This window comes from Grampus griseus (assembly GCF_964374135.1).
Source record: "Grampus griseus genome assembly, chromosome: 12".
Lineage (NCBI taxonomy): Eukaryota > Metazoa > Chordata > Mammalia > Artiodactyla > Delphinidae > Grampus > Grampus griseus.
Window position 1 is genome coordinate 73,010,220 of NC_139006.1, and position 20,006 is coordinate 73,030,225.

Here is a 20,006-nt window from a genome sequence, read left to right on the forward strand (position 1 = left end):
TGTCTTCCTCATAAGCCCCCAGTCATGTACCGGTTTGGGGGATGAGTGGAGAACAGTTCTCTCTAAGCTGCCTCTGGTAGGTGGGTGGGGACTGGCTAGGCCCCGTGTCCCAGAAGGGAAGCAGGGAAACAGCTCCCGTCCTCACAGTTTCCCTCGGTTTGTTCTAACCCAACCCCGAGGTTAGGGGAACTCGAGTTGGGATTACGTGCCCCCATGAGCCCCGACTCCGTCAGCCCTTTTGTCCCAGCATCTGAGGGCCGGGTCCCCTCGTCCACACCCTCACACACTCCCGATTTCCGATTGTGCAGGTAAGACTCTGTTCTAAGAAGAAAGGAACTTAGAAAACTCAGTAAAGCCTGACTTTAAAGATTACTGCCCTGCTTAAATGAAAATAAAGCCAAACACCTGTTTTTTATGTTTGCTTTCCTCTGTACAACTCTAATCACCATCCCCATGTCATCCCCAAGGCACCCCCCTCCCCCCAGTCCCGAGATGCTTTGGAAGAAAATTGAGGCATAAGTGGAGAGACAAGAATTTTTTCTGGTAATTCCCTGTACCCACCGTTGGTAACTAGGGCTTTTTCCTAGGACTTCGGAAATAAATTACTACAAACTGGTTAACTTAACAGAGCACACATTCCCTTAGTTCTGGAGGCCAGAGTCTGGAATCAGGGTGTCCCCAGAAAAGAATCTTTGTCTTTGGACCTCAACTAATGACATCTGCACGGAATCTAATCTTTCTCACGTTCTGAGGTTCCAGGTGCATATGAACTTGGGGGACGCTTTTCAATCTACTACAGCAACCCACTTTTCCCCAGGCTTCCCCTCTGGCCCTCCTTCCCCGCAGCCTGCTATCAACGGAGGATAAAACTCAGTACAACGGGGAGTCCATCCCTTGCCGCTGCTCCTCTTTTGCTATTGAACCAAATTCCCTCGCCCAAAGCCCAAGCCGCCAGAACGCCCAGACCCCAGTTTGTGGAAGTTTCTCCGCGAGGCAGCCTAGCGAGGAGACCGCGGAACAAGCCTCAGAGCTGCCTCGCCGGAGGCCAGGGTCTCAGGGTATTTATGAGATTGAAGCAGGGCGGCCTGAGGCACGGGGAGGGTGGGGAAAGGTGATTGGAAATAAGAAAAAGGTGAGACACTTGTTCTCTCCACGCTCAAAAATGGAGGCTCTTCGCACGATCTGAAGGTGGAGTTTTCGGCCCTCTGACGTCAAAAGGTCACTGAGCGGACACTCGCGCATGCCCAGTTGGAGGGTGGGTGGTCCTAACCAGTCTCAACCAGCTCAGCTCCAACTAGACACAGCTGCCTCCAAGTTCCTGGAAAACATCTTATTGTTTATGCTACGTGCCGGTTGGAGGACTTCCCCGGTGGCGCAGTGGTTAAGAATCCGCCTGCTAACGCTAGGCGACCAGGGTTCCAGCCCTGGTCTGAGAAGATCCCCCATGCCACGGAGCAGCTAAGCCCGTGCGCCACAACTACTGAAGCCCACGCACCACAACTACTGAAGCCTGTGTGCCTAGAGCCTGTGCTCTGCAATGAGAATCCCGCGCAACCCAACGAAGAGTAGCCCCTGCTTCCCGCAACTAGAGAAAGCCTGCGCGCAGAAACGAAGACCCAACACACCCAAAAATAAATAAAGTTTTTTAAAAGTGCCGCTTGGAAGTCATGAAAGTCTTTTGTAGCAACAGTGAAAACAACCTTGATTGGTGAAGGCAGGTGAACTGGACTTGACTGATAATTACCCACGGCTTCACCCTCCGGAAGGCTGGTGTTCTAGAGCCCAGCCTTCCAGACCCCGTTATTAGCATCAACCACTTCGGACTGTTCTTGGAGGGACCTGTCTGTGCCGGAGCCCCAGGCTCTCCCATCTGTGATGGAGAGGCAGTGACTGGGGAGTCCCATATATTTGTTGCCAGATTTAGACCCTGAACTAGAAATTTAGGAGATGAAGGGGTAAACAGTTTTCATGATGGTTATTTTCCCACCCAACGCTATCAGTTTGATGGTAAATGCGAAAGCACTTGTTTTTAAACCATCACTTTAAAAAAAGGCCCGAAATCGCAAGGCAGTATCAAAATACCTGTGCTGACTCAGAAAGATAATTTTTCAAGCATCAGCAGAAAGGGGAACTTACAGAATTTGCAACTTTACCTCCTGCCCTGCCCCTACGCTCAGCTCTATAAATACAGTGGAGGCCGTAAATTGGAGGGGGTGGGGGAATACGACTTCTCCCCCTTCTGTCTTGCCTCTGTACGTAGATTTAATTCAGTTCGACAAATAATATTGACAGGCACTGTGTTTGTTCTTAGCATTTACAGATGAATTAGACCCAGTGCCTGTCTCCACGTAGCTCACAGAGTAACAGCCCAGCTGGGCTTACAAACAGCTAAAATATACAGTGAATGCTAGCAGAGAGATTAGGAATAAAATGTTATGGGAGAGATTAAGTTTCCTTCAGGGAGAGGAGAAGGGACAAGGGTAGCAGAGAAAGATCCAGAATCTGCTGCCTGTGCATTTACATTTATTAATTCCTTCATTCCTTTATTCAACAGAGAATCGTGGAAAGCTCTGTACGTGCCAGGCCTCACCCTACCTGCTGGGGAAATCCTATCACCAGAAAAGATTCTGTCTTCTTAGAACCTGAATTCTGTGTAAGGAGGTAGACAAAGCCAAGGAGGTCAGAAGATACTCTACAAGGAGAGATGATGGAGGAAACAGCATGAACAAAGGCACTGGGGCATCCAAAGTGCCCATTTATCTGGAATGACTAGGATTTGGGAAGGGTGGGAGCAGGGAGACAGCTGAAGGAGCCCACAGTCTTGTTCTGGAGACTCCTACACATGGCACAGATTTATGCCTATAACAAGAGGGTCCATCCAAGTTTGACAGGGGCTAGGAAAGTGATGTTGTCATTGGTCTGAACAAGGGAATGATATTCCCAGATTTAGGTTTCAGGAAGATTGTTGCAGTAACATGAGAGTATCTTAGAAGAGAAAGACAGTGGTCCAAGGAGTCTATTGCAGTGGTCTAGATAAAATTATGAAGACTGGGCTACAGTGGTGGCTGAAGGATGGAGTGTGTTGTGGATGGAATTGTGTCCTCCAAAAAGATATGTTCAAGTTGTAACCCCTGGCACCTGTGTATCTAACCTTATTGGAAAAGAGTCTTTATAGATGTAATCAAGTTAAGATGAGGTCACACTGGATTTGAATGGATCTCAATCCAATGACTGGTATCTTTATAAGAGGGAAATTTGGACACAGAGACACACAGGGAAAATACCATGTGACCATATAGGCAGAGATTGGAGAGATGCAGCTACAAGGATGGCCAGCAGCCATCAGAAGCCAGGAGAGAGGCATGGAATGGCTTCTCCCTCAGAGAGAGCCTCCAGGAGGAACCAGCCTTGCCAAAACCTTGATCTCAGACCTCTGACCATCAGAACTGTGAGAGAATAAGTTTCTGTTGTTTTAAGCCCCCCAGGGTGACAATTTGTTATGGCAGCTCATGGAAACCAATAGGGAGAGGAAGATTCCGACTCAGGAGACACTGTAGAAGGAAAATTGACAGGATTGGGGGACTGGTTAGATGTAGGGATTGAAGATGAGGAGGACATCAAGGACCATTCTCGGGCTTCCAGCTCAGGGAATTGCGTTATAAGCTCTTGTGGGACTGACACACCTGTTTGCTGGAATACTTGATACACTAAGTAGGTGCTTAATAAATATGCATTAAATAACAAGTGTTGGCAAGGATGTGGAGAAAAGGGAACACTTGTTGGTGGGAATGTAAATTGTTTCAGCCACTATGGAAAACAGTATGAAGGTTCCTCAAAATTTTAAAAATAGAACTACCATAGGATCCAGCTAGTCCATTTCTGGGTGTTTATCTGAAGAAAATGAAAACACTAATTTGCAAAGATACATGCACCCCAATGTTCATAATAGTATTATTTACAATAGCTAAGATATAAAAGCAGCCTAAGTGTCTATCAACAGATGAATGGATAAAGAAGTGGTTTATACACACACACACACACACACACACACACATATATATAGTGGAATACTACCCAGCCCTGAAAAGGAATGAAATATTGCCATTGGCAACAACATGGATGGATCTGGAAGGCATTATGCTTAGTTAAATATGTTAGACAAAGACAGACAAACACTGTATGTTTTCACCTATATGTGGAATCTAAAAAAATAAAACAAATGAACAAATACAACATAACAGAAACAGACTCACAGAAAGAACAAACTAGTGGTTCCCAAAGGAGAGAAGGGTGGGGGGAGAGGCAAAATAGGTGAAGGGGATTAAGAGGCACAAACTACTAGGTATAAAATAAATAAGTTACAAGGATGTAATGTACAGCACAGGAAATAGAGTCAATATCTTATAATAAATTGGTATGGAGTATAATGTATAAAAATATCAATTGACTATGTTGTACACCTGAAACTAAAATAATATTGGGAGTCCACTATACTTCAATAAAATAAATAAATAAATAAACATGAGTTAGCTCAGCTACCATCTTTGGGCTCGAACAGAGCCCCTGTACAACTTAGTTATTTGTGTCGAAATTGTGCAGGGGGGATGGAGATAAGGTGAAGGCAGTGTGCCCGGGGCTGCCAGGAGGAGCAGGGTGGGCGCGGAATCGTGGCGGTGCGTCTGGGGAGGTACACTGGACATCGCAGCGAATGGAGTGTGATGGGCCCCACGGTTCATCTCTCTCTCTCTGTGTCACCACAGGCCACATCCTGACCTCTGCTCCTCCAGTCCCGATGAGAAGACCGACTGCAACATCTCAGACTGCTCCTCTTCCCACCTGGTGTGGGGCTCCCTCCCCTGCAACCTGCCAGGTGTCCCCAGACTCCAGTCCTCTTGAGGATCGTGCCTGGGGTCCTCAGGACCAGTGTCCCTGCCGCCTCCACTGGTCCTTCGGATCAGCGACGGGCCAAGAAGCTTCTCGGCCCCCCTTTTCCCGGAAGTGCGGAGACTCTCCAAGGATCTGGCTGGGGAGGGGCGTGGTTAACTAGCCTGGTCCATCCCACATTTGTAGAACGCCAGCTCCACACACGATGCGAGGCCCGCAGTGCGTCATCTCAGCAAGGGACGGGTCAAGAGGATGGGAACTTTGAAGGACCACAGAAAATAGGAGGTTTGAGCTGATCTGAGCCTTTCTGCGGAGAAGATATTCAAAATCTAGGAAGGGGGATGACACCGGAAGCGCCCCAGGAGAAGCCGGCTGCTCCTTTCCCTGTTTCTTCCCTGCCTTCAGGATTCCTGCCCTTGCCCTTCGCGATGAAGGTAACCGAGGAGAGAAACTGGGGCGTAAGGGAGCGTAAGGGGTGGCGGCAATTTGCTCGGGCTCGGGGTCCCCCCTGCTGCTTTGTACCTTTGACTTTCTCTGAGTTCAAATCCATCAGTATCTTTTCAAGCCAATCCTCTGCGTTCCTGGATCCTCTGAAAAGGGCAGCACAGTAACAATTACGAAGGTCAGGTTAGGACATGGAATTAGCGCATTCATCAGCTCAGAACCCTCTCGCCCTCCTTCAATCTCTGTGCTGACACTCCTACCCCATGAGTTCCCTTGCGAGAAGAACCGCCACTCGGAAATCTGAGATGGGGAGATGGAGAGGACGCAGCAAGACCCTGACAGATGTGGGACACTTCTCACTCCCCTTCCTATCACCTCGCTGTTGAAGGAATCTTACTCCATGGTTGCTTTTCTCCTTGTATCACCTTCGTGCTCTCTCCCCAGTCAAGCAGATGGATAGGTCATTCCTCACCGCCTCAGGGCGGGACGTGGTGAGGGAAGAACAAAACCAGCCTGTATTCTAGACTCTGAGCTCCTGGGCATCAAAATGCCTAAAATGTCAGGGGGATTTAGAGGATTTTCAGAACAGTTAGAAGATTCAGAGAGGCCTGACCCCCTTCCTAAAGCATCACCCCTCCCTCTCTGTCCTGCCTTGTCTGTCTCTATAGCACCATCACTGCTGATGATACAGGTACCTCTGTTTATTGTCTGTCCTCCCACTAGAAGGTAAGCACCCTGGGTTGGGGCGGGGGACTTCACTTGGCTCACTGTTGCATCCCTGGCACGTAGAAAGAGGTCTAACATAGAGTGGGTGTTCAATTAGTATTTGCTGGATGAACAGAGTATTTTGAGCAGAGACAGACTTCCCCTGGTGAGAGAGATCTGCTGGCCTGGGAGCAAAGGAGAGGAAGGAGGCACCTGGTGTGTCTCTGCTCCCAGCTTCCAGGAGAGAAGGGCAGTGCTCTTGCCAGAGAGGTAGCAAGAGCCCCGGCAGACAGCGCTGCGTGGAATCTCCCAAGATGGGCCATCAGGCCCCTGGTGTGGCACAGAAAAAGCAGGAGACCTGAGGCTGCATGGCCCAGGGTAATGGCCACCTCTCAGCAGTGACCTCAGTGGACCAACAGCACCAGGACAGTATATGGACAGATGTCACAACCCTGCAGAACAGGGCAGGAGGACCTCCACAGACTCAGGTGAACGTTTCCCGCAGTCTGCATATGTGTGGCTCAAAATGGGAGAGTTATGGTAATTTCCTTATAGTAATGGGGAGCTGGGCTTGATTCCAGCCACCTGTTTGTGAGGCCCCTGGGTCTTGTTGGACACACGTGCCTATACCCCTTCTGTTAGTGACGTGAAGAGAGGTGGAAGGACAGGGGAAGGACCATGTGGTTATTGTATATACGTGGAAAGCACATGAAATTTCAGACTAGTGGAGTTTTTTTTTGGGTGGGGGGAGGGTGCAGGTGTCCAAAGCTATTTTGAGCACAGCAGGAACATTCTGTTATTTGCCCAGCAGGGAGCTGGGTCTCTTCCCACTCTGCAGGTCAGTGATACGGGCCCCCAGAGGCTCCAGCCCCCACCTTCTTAATATTCTCATCTATATACACCAGCTTCCAGCCAATCTGGACCTTGCCGTCCCCTAACATGTCCCTCTGAGCCAAATTCACGCTCTCCTATTGGCACTCTTCATTATGGCTAATTACCCTAGACCTTCATGTGTTCAGTAAAAACTGGTTAGGTCAGAGCCTTTTCCTGTAAACTCTTTTTAGCAATTAGATTCACTCACTATATGTATTCGAAAGGAATTCACCTGAATTCCTTTACCATATATGTGAAAGTTCACATTTTCAGGAGCCCAGCAATGAGCTGAGGTTAGTGTACCGGCAGTGAGGCTAGTGAATCGCATCTGGGTACCCACGAAGGCTGAGTACAACCAGTTTCTGGTTAACATCATGATTTTTTTCCTCTTCGTTAATGTGTGATATCACAAAAGAGCAAAGATAAGCACCGTGGAATTCAGGCCCATGCCCAGCTGTCTCAAGGGAAGGAATCTCACCTATGACTTTGAAAAGCACCGTTTTTACCAATATTATCTACTCATTGAATTGTTCCTATAGAGTCTACCAGCTCTGGAAAAGTCCTCGCCAACCAGGTGGTAAGTATTGTATCAGTTATCGTCTGGTGAGAGTCGAAGCCAGCCTTGTTCTGTATTCCCAGAGGATGGGAAGGATAGAACCTTCACCATCTCAGCCATGATGCTCAGTGCCCAATTTGAAGGAAAATATCTGATCCCCTTGAGAACTGGTCTGATACTGACCCAGTTACTGGTGTGTGTTCTAACTATGAATAGGAAGGCTATGGGCTTATTGTTTTTTAACTATCTATTTTTTAAACCAATCACTAATTTATTTGAACAGGTGATACATACACAGCACAAAATTCACACGGTATCCGGTGAAAGGGTGTAGAGTGACAAATAAGTCTTCCTCCTACCCCTTCACGAAGTCCCCTTCCCCAGAGGCAACCACCGTTATCAGAGTTTATTTTAGTTCTAAAGAGAGTTAAGGGGCTCAGCCCGAAAATGGAATTAGGAAGCTGTGTAATGTCGTGATTAGGGCTTGGAATCAGGCCAACTCTGTTCAAAGGCTGGCTGCACCACATCCCGACCCAGAGCCCAGACACCAGCAGGATTTATCCCCTTGGATTGCTGAGATAATTAAATGGGCAAAACACAGCCCCAGGCACGTATTTACATTCAATAAACATCAGCTATTCTAAGCGATTGGGCGACTGAGCTTGGAGGAGGAGGGCCGAAGGGATGGGCGGGGCACGTTGACTACTCTGTGGGGAAAGCCTTCAGCCTTCACTACTCTAAGTGCGGTCGCTGGAAATCCCTGGGAGATTGTTAGAAATGCATGATCCCAGGCCTTCCCCAGACCTGCCCAATGAGAAGCTGCTGTCAGACAAGGTCGGCAGGTGGCGTGCATGTGTGTTACAGTTTGGGAAGCACTGCCCTATGCAAGCCCAGGAATCCTTGAGGGAATGGGCCGTAGAATCCCTGCCTCTGGGGAGCCAATGATGCTGTTTCTCCCCCTTCAGACTAGGAGCCTCTTAGACTTCTCAGGATGAAAATTCAGGAGAAAAACACGTTTAAGGGAAAAGCCACTTCCCCTCCCAATCCCCAGCTTTCTTTTCCACATCCGATTTCCCAAGCCCGGTCACCTGTGACCTCCAATGCGGCTAGAATGTGTCCTCTCTTGTCCTGTAGCTTGATAGCAACCCGATAGAGGGTTTGGGGGCAGGGTGGCATGTTGTTTTCAGAGTGATACAAGAGACACAGTGGAGCCTGCCCAACGAGCTGCAGGGCTGCCAGGATGCCAACTGGGACGTGAAGGTCCTGGCAGTGGGGGGCTGCCTCAGTTAGGGCTTGTCATTAGAAACAAGGTCTGCATGGGGTGAGGGGTGGAAGGCTGGAGGGGCTCAGGGGGTGACAATCACTGCTGTTTGCCACATGTTCCAACAAGGAGTATATGACATACAGGAAGCAGCCCTTTCCTTAAAATAGCATTACATACTATGATGGTGGTTACATGTCATTACACACTTGTCCAAACCCATTGAACGTACACCACCAAGAGTGAACCCTAAAGTCAACTATGGACTTTGGGTGTTAACCACGTGTCAGTGTAGGTTCATCGGTTGTAACAAATGTACCTCTCTGGGTGAGGAATGTTAACAGTTGAGGAGGGCAGGGGGTAAATGGGAAATCTCAATACCTTCCCCTCAATTTTGCTGTGAACCTAAAACTACTCCAAAAAAGAAATTCTATGTTTTAAAAAAGAGAGAGAAAATTACATCTTGTCACTGGATCAGCTGTAGAAGAGAAAAGAAAACCAAAGTTGAGGCCTCGGGCAGTGTGCTTTTTAAAAATCACCATTACAACAGAAATAACTTAGAGCTGGGCTGTCCAGTCCAGAAGACTTTAGCCATATGTGGCGAGTGAGCTCCTGAAGCATGTGTGGTGCAACTAAGGAACTGAACTTAAGTTTTTATTTAACTTTAGTTAATTTGCATGTAAAATTTTTAACGACACGTGATTCAGTTAGGAAAAAATTTAAGTAGGTTCAGAACAGTTTGGGTATGTGAATCTACTCTTTCAACTGTTAATTTCATGAAATCTCAATACAGATCATGTATTTCCAATAAGTAGTTAGCATACAAATTGACTGTAAACTACACACCAGATTTTGAAGACTTATAACCAAAGAAAAGTAAAATATCCCGTTAATAACTTGTATATGGATTGCATGTTGAGATAATATTTTGGTTACACTGAGTTACTAAAATATAACATTAAAGTTTACTTCACCTGTGTCTTTGAACATTTTTAACAATGTGGCTTCCAAAATAAATTAAAATGACATACCCGGCTTACCCACATACACTGCTGGTGGGAAGGGAAAACGGTGCAGCTTCTTTGAAAAACAGTATATATTTCCCCAAAGGTTAGACATACAGTTACCCAGCAATTCTACTCCTAGCTATTTACCCAAGAGAATTGAAAACATATGTCCACACAAAAACGTGTCCACGAATGTTCACAGCAGCATTATCCATAATAGCTACAAAGTGGAAACAGCCCAAATGCCTATCAACCGATGAATGGACAAAAATAGGTACGGTAGATCCATAGAACATAATATTATTCAGCCACGCAACGGAATGAAGTATTGATAGATGCTCTAACATGAATGAGCCTTGAGAATATTATGCTAATTGGAAAAAGGCAGACAAAAATCACATATTGTATGATTCCATTTACAGGCAGACCTCAGAGATATTGCGGGTTCAGTTCCAGACCACTGCAATAAAGCAAATATCACAATAAAGCAAGCCACATGAATTTTTGGTTTCCCAGTGCACATAAAAGTTATGTTTACACTATACTGTTGTCTATTAAGTGTGTGGTAACATTATATCTAAAAAAAAAAAATGCACATAACTAAATTCAAAAAGACTTCAGGGCTTCCCTGGTGGCACAGTGGTTAAGAATTCGCTTGCCAATGCAGGGGACACGGGTTCGAGCCCTGGTCCGGGAAGATCCCACATGCCACAGAACAACTAAGCCCGTGCGCCACAACTACTGAGCCTGCGCTCTAGAGCCCGTGAACCACAACTACCGGAGCCAGCGAGCCACAACTACTGACGCCCGTGCGCCTAGAGCCCGTGCTCCCCAACAAGAGAAGCCACCACAGTGAGAAGCCTGCGTGCAGCAACGAAGACCCAATGCAGCCAAAAATTAATTAATTAATTAAAAAAAAACAAAACACTTCATTGCTAAACAATGCTAACTACCATCTGAGCCTTCAGCGAGTCATAGTAGTAACAACAAAGATCCCTGATCACAGATCACCATAACAAATATAATAATAATGAAAAACTTTGAAATATTGCGAGAATTACCAAAATGTGACACAGAACCATGAAGTGAGCAATTGCTGTTGGGAAAATCATGCTAATAGACTTGCTCAATTCAGGGTTGCCACAAACCTTCAATTTGTAAAAAATAAAATAAAATAAAAACCAGTATCTGCAAAGCACAATAAAGCGATGCACAATAAAACAAGGTGTGCCTGTATATGAAATGTCCAGAACAGGCAAATCTATAGAGACAGAAAATGGAGTTTGCCAAGGGGTGGTGGAGAGGAGGATAGGAAGTGACTGTTCATGGGTATGGGGTTTCTTTGGGGGACGATGAAAATATTCTGGAATTAAATCGTGGCAATGGTGGCACAGCTTATGAACATACTTACACAAAGTTACATATGTGGCTTGCATGATATTTCCACTGGACAGCACTGATTTAGGTGAAATAACAGCTTCTTTCCCAGCTGTCACTGGTGAGGGTACAGAGCTTAGCCAGAGCTAATCAACATGGGGTGATTTATGTTGCACCCCCCCACCCCCCAGGGGACATTGGGCGCTGCCTGGAGACATTCTTGGTTGCCAGCTGCGGTAGAGATGAGAGGTAGAGGTTGCTACTGGCCAGAGACGCTGCTAAACATCCTACAATGCACAGGACAGCTGCACATAATAAAGGATTATCCATCCCAAATGTCAGCAGCATCAAGTTTGGGAAACCCTGCACCAGAAGCTGCTCAGAGTTTCCCAGCCTCCTTTGCACCATCCCAGCCTCTCTGACTGCCCTGCGGTCAGAAGGTATGTTCTGGGCATGACCTTCCCAGGACACTTTCTCCTGGAGTCCATCCACTTCACAGGCATTCTCAGGCCAGGAGCTCCTCTGGACACCAGTGTGGAGACGGAGACATTCTAGGCATCCTAATTCCAGAGTGGATTAGATGTGGAGTCCATGACTCTGTCCTTTCTCCCTGAGGCTCCCTGAGTTCCAAAATGTTATACTTTATTTATTTATTTTTATTTTATTGTTTTTTTATTTTTCTTTTATTTTATATTTTATTTATTTTATTGTTATTATTTTTTTGGCCACGCAGCTTGTGGGATCCTAGTTCCCCAACCAGGGATCGGACCCCGGCCCCCTGCAGTGGAAGTGCCGAGTCCTAACCACTGGACCGCCAGGGAATTCCCAACATACTTTAGATGAAGCTGGCCTTGTTCTGGGTAGAATTACCATTTTTCTTGTTGTTTTCTCTTCTGTGTCAGCTTTTGAAGCCAAAGACATCTAGAATTTGCATAGTGTGTGTCATAAATGGGTTCCTTCTCTGATGTCCGAAGTAAAAACCTAAGGCATATCCTGACTTGCTCTGAAGTGCTTTGTTTTAAAAATTATCCTTTCTGTCTGCATTAGTTTTTTGTTTGTTTGTTTGTTTGTTTTTTGCGGTACGCGGGCCTCTCACTGTTGTGGCCTCTCCCATTGCGGAACACAGGCTCCAGACGCACAGGCTCAGCAGCCATGGCTCACGGGCCCAACCGCTCCACTGCACATGGGATCTTCCAGGACTGGGGTACGAACCCGTGTCCCCTGCATCGGCAGGTGGACTCTCAACCACTGCGCCACCAGGGAGGCCCTGCATTAGTTTTTTATGGCTGCTGTAACTAATGACCACAAACTTAGTCACTTAAAAGATACGAATTGATTATCTTACAGTTCTGGAAGTCAGAAGTCAGACATGGATCTCCCTGGGCTAAAATCAAGTTAGCGGCAGGGCTGCATTCCTTCCGGAAGCTCCAGAGAAGAAATCCCTTGCCTTTTCCAGCTTCTAGAGGCTGCCCGCTTTCCTTAGCTCATGCCCCATTCCTCCATCTCCAAAGCCAGCAGCACAGCATCTTCCAATCTCTCTCTGACTCTTCTCCCTCCCTCTCTCTCTTAGAAGGACTTCTGTGATTACATTTGGACCCCTGGGAAATCCAGGGTAGTCCCCCATCTCAAAACCTTTAACTTATTCACATTTGCGAAGTCCCTTTTGCCATGTAAGGTAACATATCCACGGGTTCTGGGGACTAGGGCTTGGACCTAATCTTTCGGGGGCATTGTTCTGCCTACCACACTGTCAACTGAACCTGGGCAATCTGCTGGGTGGTCCCTCGGCCAGCATCCTCATGCCACAGGGAGAAGAAATTGGGGCGTGTTTGCTTTTCCAGAATTGTGGAATTTTCCCAATCAGAGTTTTGAGGTAGTTAAAATGCTGACTTTCCAGATCCTAATTCTCAGTGACTTGTGCCCCAAAATGGTCAGTGATAGACTTAGAAACTATGTGTTATAGGCTGAATTATTTCCCCACCCGCAAATTCATGTGTTGAAGCTCAGAATGTGACCGTATTTGGAAACAGGGCCTTTAAAGAGGTGAATAAGGTAAAGTAAGGTCCTTAGAGTGGCCCTTAACCCAATATGACTGGTGTCATTATAAGAGGGGATTAGGATATAGACAGACAGCAGACACGTGCACCCACAGAGAGATGACCGCACGCATGCCCAGTGAGAAGGCAGCCACCTCAAGCCAAGGAGAAAGGCCTGAGAACTAGCCAGCTCTGCTGACCCCTTGACCTTGCCCTTCTAGCCTCCAGAACTTTGAGAAAATAAATTTCTGTTGTTTAAACCATTCAGTCTGTGGTATTTTATGATGGCAACCCTAGTAAACTAAAACACGACTTTTCCATATTTATACCTTCGTATCATTTGAAATGAATGATCACTATTCAAATCTATACATATTATTTTGGTTGACAATGTTTCTGGAGTGCTTGTCACGCTTGCTGGATTGATATCCCCTTTTGTACATGGGCCTTTCAGATCACAGGGCAATGTTCAATTCAACATTTATTGAGCTCTTCTAACGACCAGGTACTGTGTGCTCAGTAAGGCTCACCACTGACCACAGGGAATTCACAGTCCAGCAGGGCAGATGAATCAGGATAGTGTGGATCTAATCCAGTGTGATGGACAGGAGAGGCTCTAAATGAAGAGCTGTAGGACTAAGCAGACGGAGTGACCCGGGGGCAGTTGAGCCCAGGTGACTGAGGAGCTAGGGGGCAGGCAGAATCCAAATCTGCCTTGGGGACAATTAGATAATTTCATAAACAATCTGGATTTTGGAGCCAATTAATGGGGTTCTTTTTCCTGAATGATCCTGGCTCTTTTCTCAAACTTCGGTGGCCCTCAGCAGTAGCAGCAGCAGTTTCAATTTGTGGTGTGTTGACCTGATTGCCTTAGGGAATCTGAATTCCATTTTTCCCACTTGAAATAAACGTGCCATGTTCCTGTTAATTAACATCTTTGAGCCTTGTGGGCAGGCTCACACTATTATTACAAGGATTGAAGGAAATAGCAAATGCGGGGCATTCGTTCAGTACTAGGAACATGAAGACAGACACTCAATAAAGGGCGATTATTTTTGTGGATGAGGAGACACTTCTGTTTCTCCCCACAGGCAGTGCAAACTTTTGACCAAGTATAGAAGCTGGGATGATGATCGAAAAGTGTACCTCCAAGTCAATGTCATCTTTTAACTACACAACTGACTGACATGGCTTATTCCTTATTGCTTAGTTTGGGTAACAATTCCATTTCAGAAAAATGCCTTAGGACAGTGTCATATACGTGCCATGCAATGAACACAAAAATATCAATATCACCATTCATAAGAACACAGCTTCCCAGTGAATAGGGTAACCTCTGGTATAAATTAGATACAAACAGAAGCTATTTTAAACCATAGGGATGATTGTTAGTAATTTACGATATTAGTGCACCAAATAGCTCCCAAATTACCTGGGGCTGTGAATTCTGAGGGTGACTTTATATCTTAGTCAGCTTAGACTGCTCTAACAAAATACCATAGACTGGGTGGCTTAAACACCAGAATTTTTTTTTTTAACATCTTTATTGGAGTATAATTGCTTTACAATGGTGTGTTAGTTACTGCTGTATAACAAAGTGAATCAGCTATACGTACACATATATCCCCATATCCCCTCCCTCTTGTGTCTCCCTCCCACCCCTCTAGGTGGTCACAAAGCACCGAGCTGATCTCCCTGTGCTATGCAGCTGCTTCCCACTAGCTATCGGTTTTACGTTTGGTAGTGTATATATGTCCATGCCACTCTCTCACTTTGTCACAGCTTACCCTTCCCCCTCCCCATATCCTCAGGTCCATTCTCTAGTAGGTCTGCGTCTTTATTCCTGTCCTGCCCCTAGGTTCTTCATGACCTTTTATTTTTTTTCTTAGATTCCATACACATGTGTTAGCATACAGTATTTGTTTTTCTCTTTCTGACTTACTTCACTCTGTATGACAGACTCTAGGTCCATCCACCTCACTACAAATAACTCAATTTCGTTTCTTTGTATGGCTGAGTAATATTCCATTGTATATATATAAACACCAGAATTTTATTTCTCATAGATCTGGAGAACCAGCTCGGTTCCTGGTGAGAGCTCTCTTTCTGGCATGCATACAGTACAGCTGCCTCCCCATGGTCTCTCCTCTTTTTCTTATAAGATCACTAATCCCACTGTGGGGGGGGGGGGTCCACCCTCATGAACTCATCTAAACCTAATTACCTCGAACATTGTCAGATTTATCCATTTTTCTTTCCCTTTATGCTTAGACAGACTTTCCTCACCTAGAGATCCACATTTCCTTCCATTTTATTTGATATTTTTTTGGTAGCTGATATATTTTTTTGGTATTTTTTTGAATTAAGGACTCACAGGACTTTAGTGCCTGGGAAACAGATCTTCTTGTTGAATCCCTTCAGTTCACACTGAGGAAAGAGGCCTCAAGAGGAGAAGAAATGACACAGGATGTGCAGCTGGTCACTGGCAGAACCAGGACTAGAATCGAGGATTCCTAGGCCCCAGTCTGTTTTCCTTTTCAAAAACACTAGTTTTACTCTATGACATATATCACAGAAAGATCCTTTTTGACCCACTTCCTATAGTAATGGCAATAAAAACAAATGGGACCTAATGAAACTTAAAAGCTTTTGCACAGCAAAGGAAACCATAAACAAGATGAAAAGACAACACTCAGAATGGGAGAAAATACTTGCAAGTGAAGCAACTGCCAAAGGATTAATCTCCAAAATATACAAGCAGCTCATGCAGCTCAATATCAAAAAAACAAACAACCCAATCCAAAAATGGGCGGAAGACCTAAATAGACATTTCTCCAAAGAAGACACACAGATGGCCAAGAGGCACATGAAAAGATGCTCAACATCACTAATTATTAGAGAAATGCAAATAAAAACCACAATGAGGTATCACCTCACACCAGTCAGAATGGGCATCAACAAAAAATCTACAAACAATAAATGCTGGAGAGGGTGTGGAGAAAAGAGAACCCTCTTGCACTGTTGGTGGGAATGTAAATTGATACAGCCACTATGGAGAACAGTATGGAGGTTCCTTAAAAAACTAAAAATAGAATTACCATATGACCCAGCAATCCCACTACTGGGCATATACCCTGAGAAAACCATGATTCAAAAAGAGTCATGTACCAAAATGTTCATTGCAGTTCTATTTACAGTAGCCGGGACATGGAGGCAACCTAAGTGTCCATCGACAGATGAATGGATAAAGATGTGGCACATACATACAATGGAATATTACTCGGCCATAAAAAGAAACAAAATTGAGTTATTTGTAGTGAGGTGGACGGACCTAGAGTCTGTCATACAGATTGAAGTAAGTCAGAAAGAGAAAAACAAATACTGTATGCTAACACATATATATGGAATCTAATCTTTTTAAAAAAATGGTTCTGATGAACCTGGGGGCAGGACAGGAACAAAGACACGGACATAGAGAATGGACTTGAGGACACGGGGAGGGGGAAGGGTAAGCTGGGACGAAGTGAGAGAGTGGCATGGACATATATACACTACCAAATGTAAAATAGATAGCTAGTGGGAAGCAGCTGCATAGCACAGGGAGATCAGCTCGGTGCTTTGTGACCACCTAGAGGGGTGGGATAGGGAGGGTGGGAGGCTCAAGAGGGAGGGAATATGGGGATATATGTATACATATAGCTGATTCACTTTGTTATACAGCAAAAACTAACACACCACTGTAAAGCAATTATATTCCAATAAAGATGTTAAAAAAATTAAAATTAAGTTAAATTCAAAAAACCACTAGTTTTCAATAATGCAGGTAATAAATGAATACAGTTTCCTTTTAAAATGTTACATTACTAATCACCCTTCTGAATGCAATATTCCTATTTCCCTCCCTGGAGTTAGTCACCATTATCATTTTGGTGTGTATCCTTCCAGACTTAAAAAAAATAATTTCATGTCTATATATATGTATGTATAAGAACATACACACTATTCTGGATTAGTCTGGAGGGCATGAATGGTATCATGGATCATGCTGCACTATACCTTTCTCTTTATATTATGTTTTGAGATGCCCATCATCTGAACAGGCCACATTTTATTTAGCTGTTTCTGCATAAATGTTTCCTTAGACTAACAATTCTGCAAAACATATTATGGTACACAGCCCTCCTGGGCCCCGTGTGTAAGCTCTTCTTGAGAGTAGATACCGAAAAGTGACACTGCTGCCCTTCTTCGTGTTAAAAGATACCACCAAGTTACATTCTTGCTGGCAATGAACCCATTTCTCCATAATCTCAATAACTTGATGTTATCATCCTTTAAATCTTTTGTCTGTCTGATGGGTGAAAATGTTACATCTTTTAAATTTGTATTTTCCTAACTACTCACAAGATTGTACATCTTCTCATATGTTTAATAACCACGTAGATTCTCTCTTCCATGAACTTCATATTTATTTACTTTTACCTTTTTTAAAATTCAGTTGTTAAGGGTACTTTTCTTATCTATTTGTTTTTTATATGCCTTGGAAATTAATCTTTGTCTCTTACATGTTTGACATATTTTTCCTGGTGCGTCACTTTCATTTAATTTTGTTCATAGTGTTTTTTGTTATATAAAATTTTTAATTTGATGTAATCAAAACTGTCACATTTTTTCTTTGTTTTTGTTGTTGTTGTTGATGTTCTTTACATCCCAAGAATATCTTGTGGCTTTCAAGGTCATAAAAATAGTTTCCAATACTTTTTCCAGTAGTTTATAGTTTGGGTTTTTTATATTTAACTCAAAGACCCATCTGGGGCTTCCCTGGCGGTGCAGTGGTTAAGAATCCGCCTGCCAATGCAGGGGACGCGGGTTCGAGTTCTGGTCCAGGAAGATCCCACATGCTGTGGAGCAACTAAGCCCATGAGCCACAACTACTGAGCCTACACTCTAGAGCCCATGAGCCACAACTACCGAAGCCCTCCCGCCACAACTACTGAAGCCCGCGCACCTAGAGCCCGTGCTCCGCAACAAGAGAAGCCACCGCAATGAGAAGCCCGTGCACCGCAACAAAGAACAGCCCCCGCTCGCCACAAAAGAAAGCCCGTGTGCAGCAACAAAGACCCAATGCAGCCAAAAATAAATAAATTAATTAATTAATTAATTAATTTTAAAAAGATCCATCTGGAGTTTATTTGAGGTCCATTGGTCTTATTTTTTTTCCCCACACGGATGGCTAGTTGTGTCAACTTTGAAGATTTTGCTTCTTCCCTAAAACTTGGCTATTTCTATCTTAAACCAAATTCCAATATATTCTTAGGTCTGATTCTGTTCTCTCAACTCACTTTGGTTTATCTACTTATCTGTTTGGGACCACTACCGCACTGTTCTGATTACCACAGCTTTAGCGTTCGTATTGATAGATGGTTGGGTAACCCAATATTTTTTCGGTCCCTTTTCAGTGAAGCAAGTTCACTTTCAATCATAGCAAAAAAAAAAAAAAAAAGACCAATAAGGCATGTCTCTGGCACTCAGCTCCCACCCAAGGCAGTGATGAGAGATTTGCTACAGGGACTAAAACTCATCCTTGCAGCCCAAGGACCCTCCTCTCACCAGCCTCTCCTGCTGCCACTCGGATTCTTGTCCCGTCCCTACTCCTCAAAATAAAACTCAGCTGTAGATGGTACACCTGTTTTGGATTAGTTACAATAAATCAGGATCTGTATTTATTTCAGTGGCTGGACAGGTGAAGCCCAAGCTGCATTTATAGCAAGCCAACTAGAAAGCAGAGAAAAATCCAAGTCATGAGGTTTTTGTCCTCTTAGGGCAAAGGGGTTACACTTGACAAGCCCTAAACTTCCCGTGGTTTCCAAAATCCTGCGATTCTTTACAGGAACGCCTCAAGTTGTAGTAGTCACACCAGGTCTCATTCTAGTTAAGCCCATGGCATAAATTCTGCTCAGGAGAATCACTTAAAGGGATCACTTAATTAAATCACTTAATTAATTAAGAATCACTTAATTAAAGGTGCAGATACAACAAGTCTTGGGTACAATTCAGAGATCTGTATCTTTAAACAAGCACCTTAGCAGGTGATTCCCAGTGCAAATCATCCCGGCCCCCACTTGGAGGCAGTGCCCTGAGGCCTTGGAGCCCCTGAGCAGCAGGCCTTTGTGCCCCCGCGGCACAGGGGGGACTCTGTAACACGTGTTCTGTAATGAGGTAGCCCGATGAAATCAGTTACTAGGGAACGACATCAGTATAACATAGATGCTGCGTTGGCTCATGGGCAATTTTTCCTAGGCTAAGGGCCCCTGAATAGCTGGAGTAAACTATAGAATCTTGAGCAGGAAAGGGAATAGCCTTTAACTCAGCTTTTGCATTGGCAGCAGGGACCCTTTGTAGTCATATTTTAATAAAATTAAAACTGAAGCCTGGGGGGTGGGGGAGGGATGGACTGAGGAACTAGGGCTGGGAGATGCCAACTATTACACATAGAATGGATAAACAGCAAGGTCCTACTGTATAGCACAGGGAACTATATTCAATCTCTTGTGAGAACTATAATGGGACAGAATCTGAAAAAAATATAGGTATAACTGAGTCACTTTGCTGTACAGCAGAAATGAACACAACATTGTAAATCAATTAGACTTCAATTAAAAAATAAATTAAAAAAAAATGAAGCCTGCCCCAGTGCTCCTAAGAGGCACCCTCCAGGCCTGGGTCACTTGAAGGCACGCGGCACCTCCCAGGCCCAGCTTCACAGACGGCTCCACAGAGACCCATTTCTGTTTTCGCATCTCAGCCTCCAGCTGCTCTGACTAAAGGGCTGCCAGCACTTCCACTCAATGACCTTGTGTATATTT

General features: G+C 44.9%; 1 protein-coding gene across 5 annotated transcripts in view; it reads right to left on the bottom strand.

The window, feature by feature from the left end:
• Positions 1 to 20,006, bottom strand: part of ALPK2 (alpha kinase 2) — an 88,201-nt gene that overhangs the window by 59,712 nt on the left and 8,483 nt on the right. For 3 of the 5 annotated variants that reach the window (XM_082668153.1, XM_082668154.1, XM_082668152.1), the window contains exon 2: positions 5,407 to 5,474. The exons of the other annotated variants lie outside the window; for them this stretch is intronic. Coding sequence is in view for 1 of the 3 variants with exons in the window: in XM_082668154.1 (XP_082524280.1) it covers positions 5,407 to 5,434 (28 nt within the window). In the remaining 2 variants the exon portion in view is untranslated. The remainder of the gene's footprint in view (positions 1 to 5,406; positions 5,475 to 20,006) is intronic. 5 annotated transcript variants of the gene reach the window in all.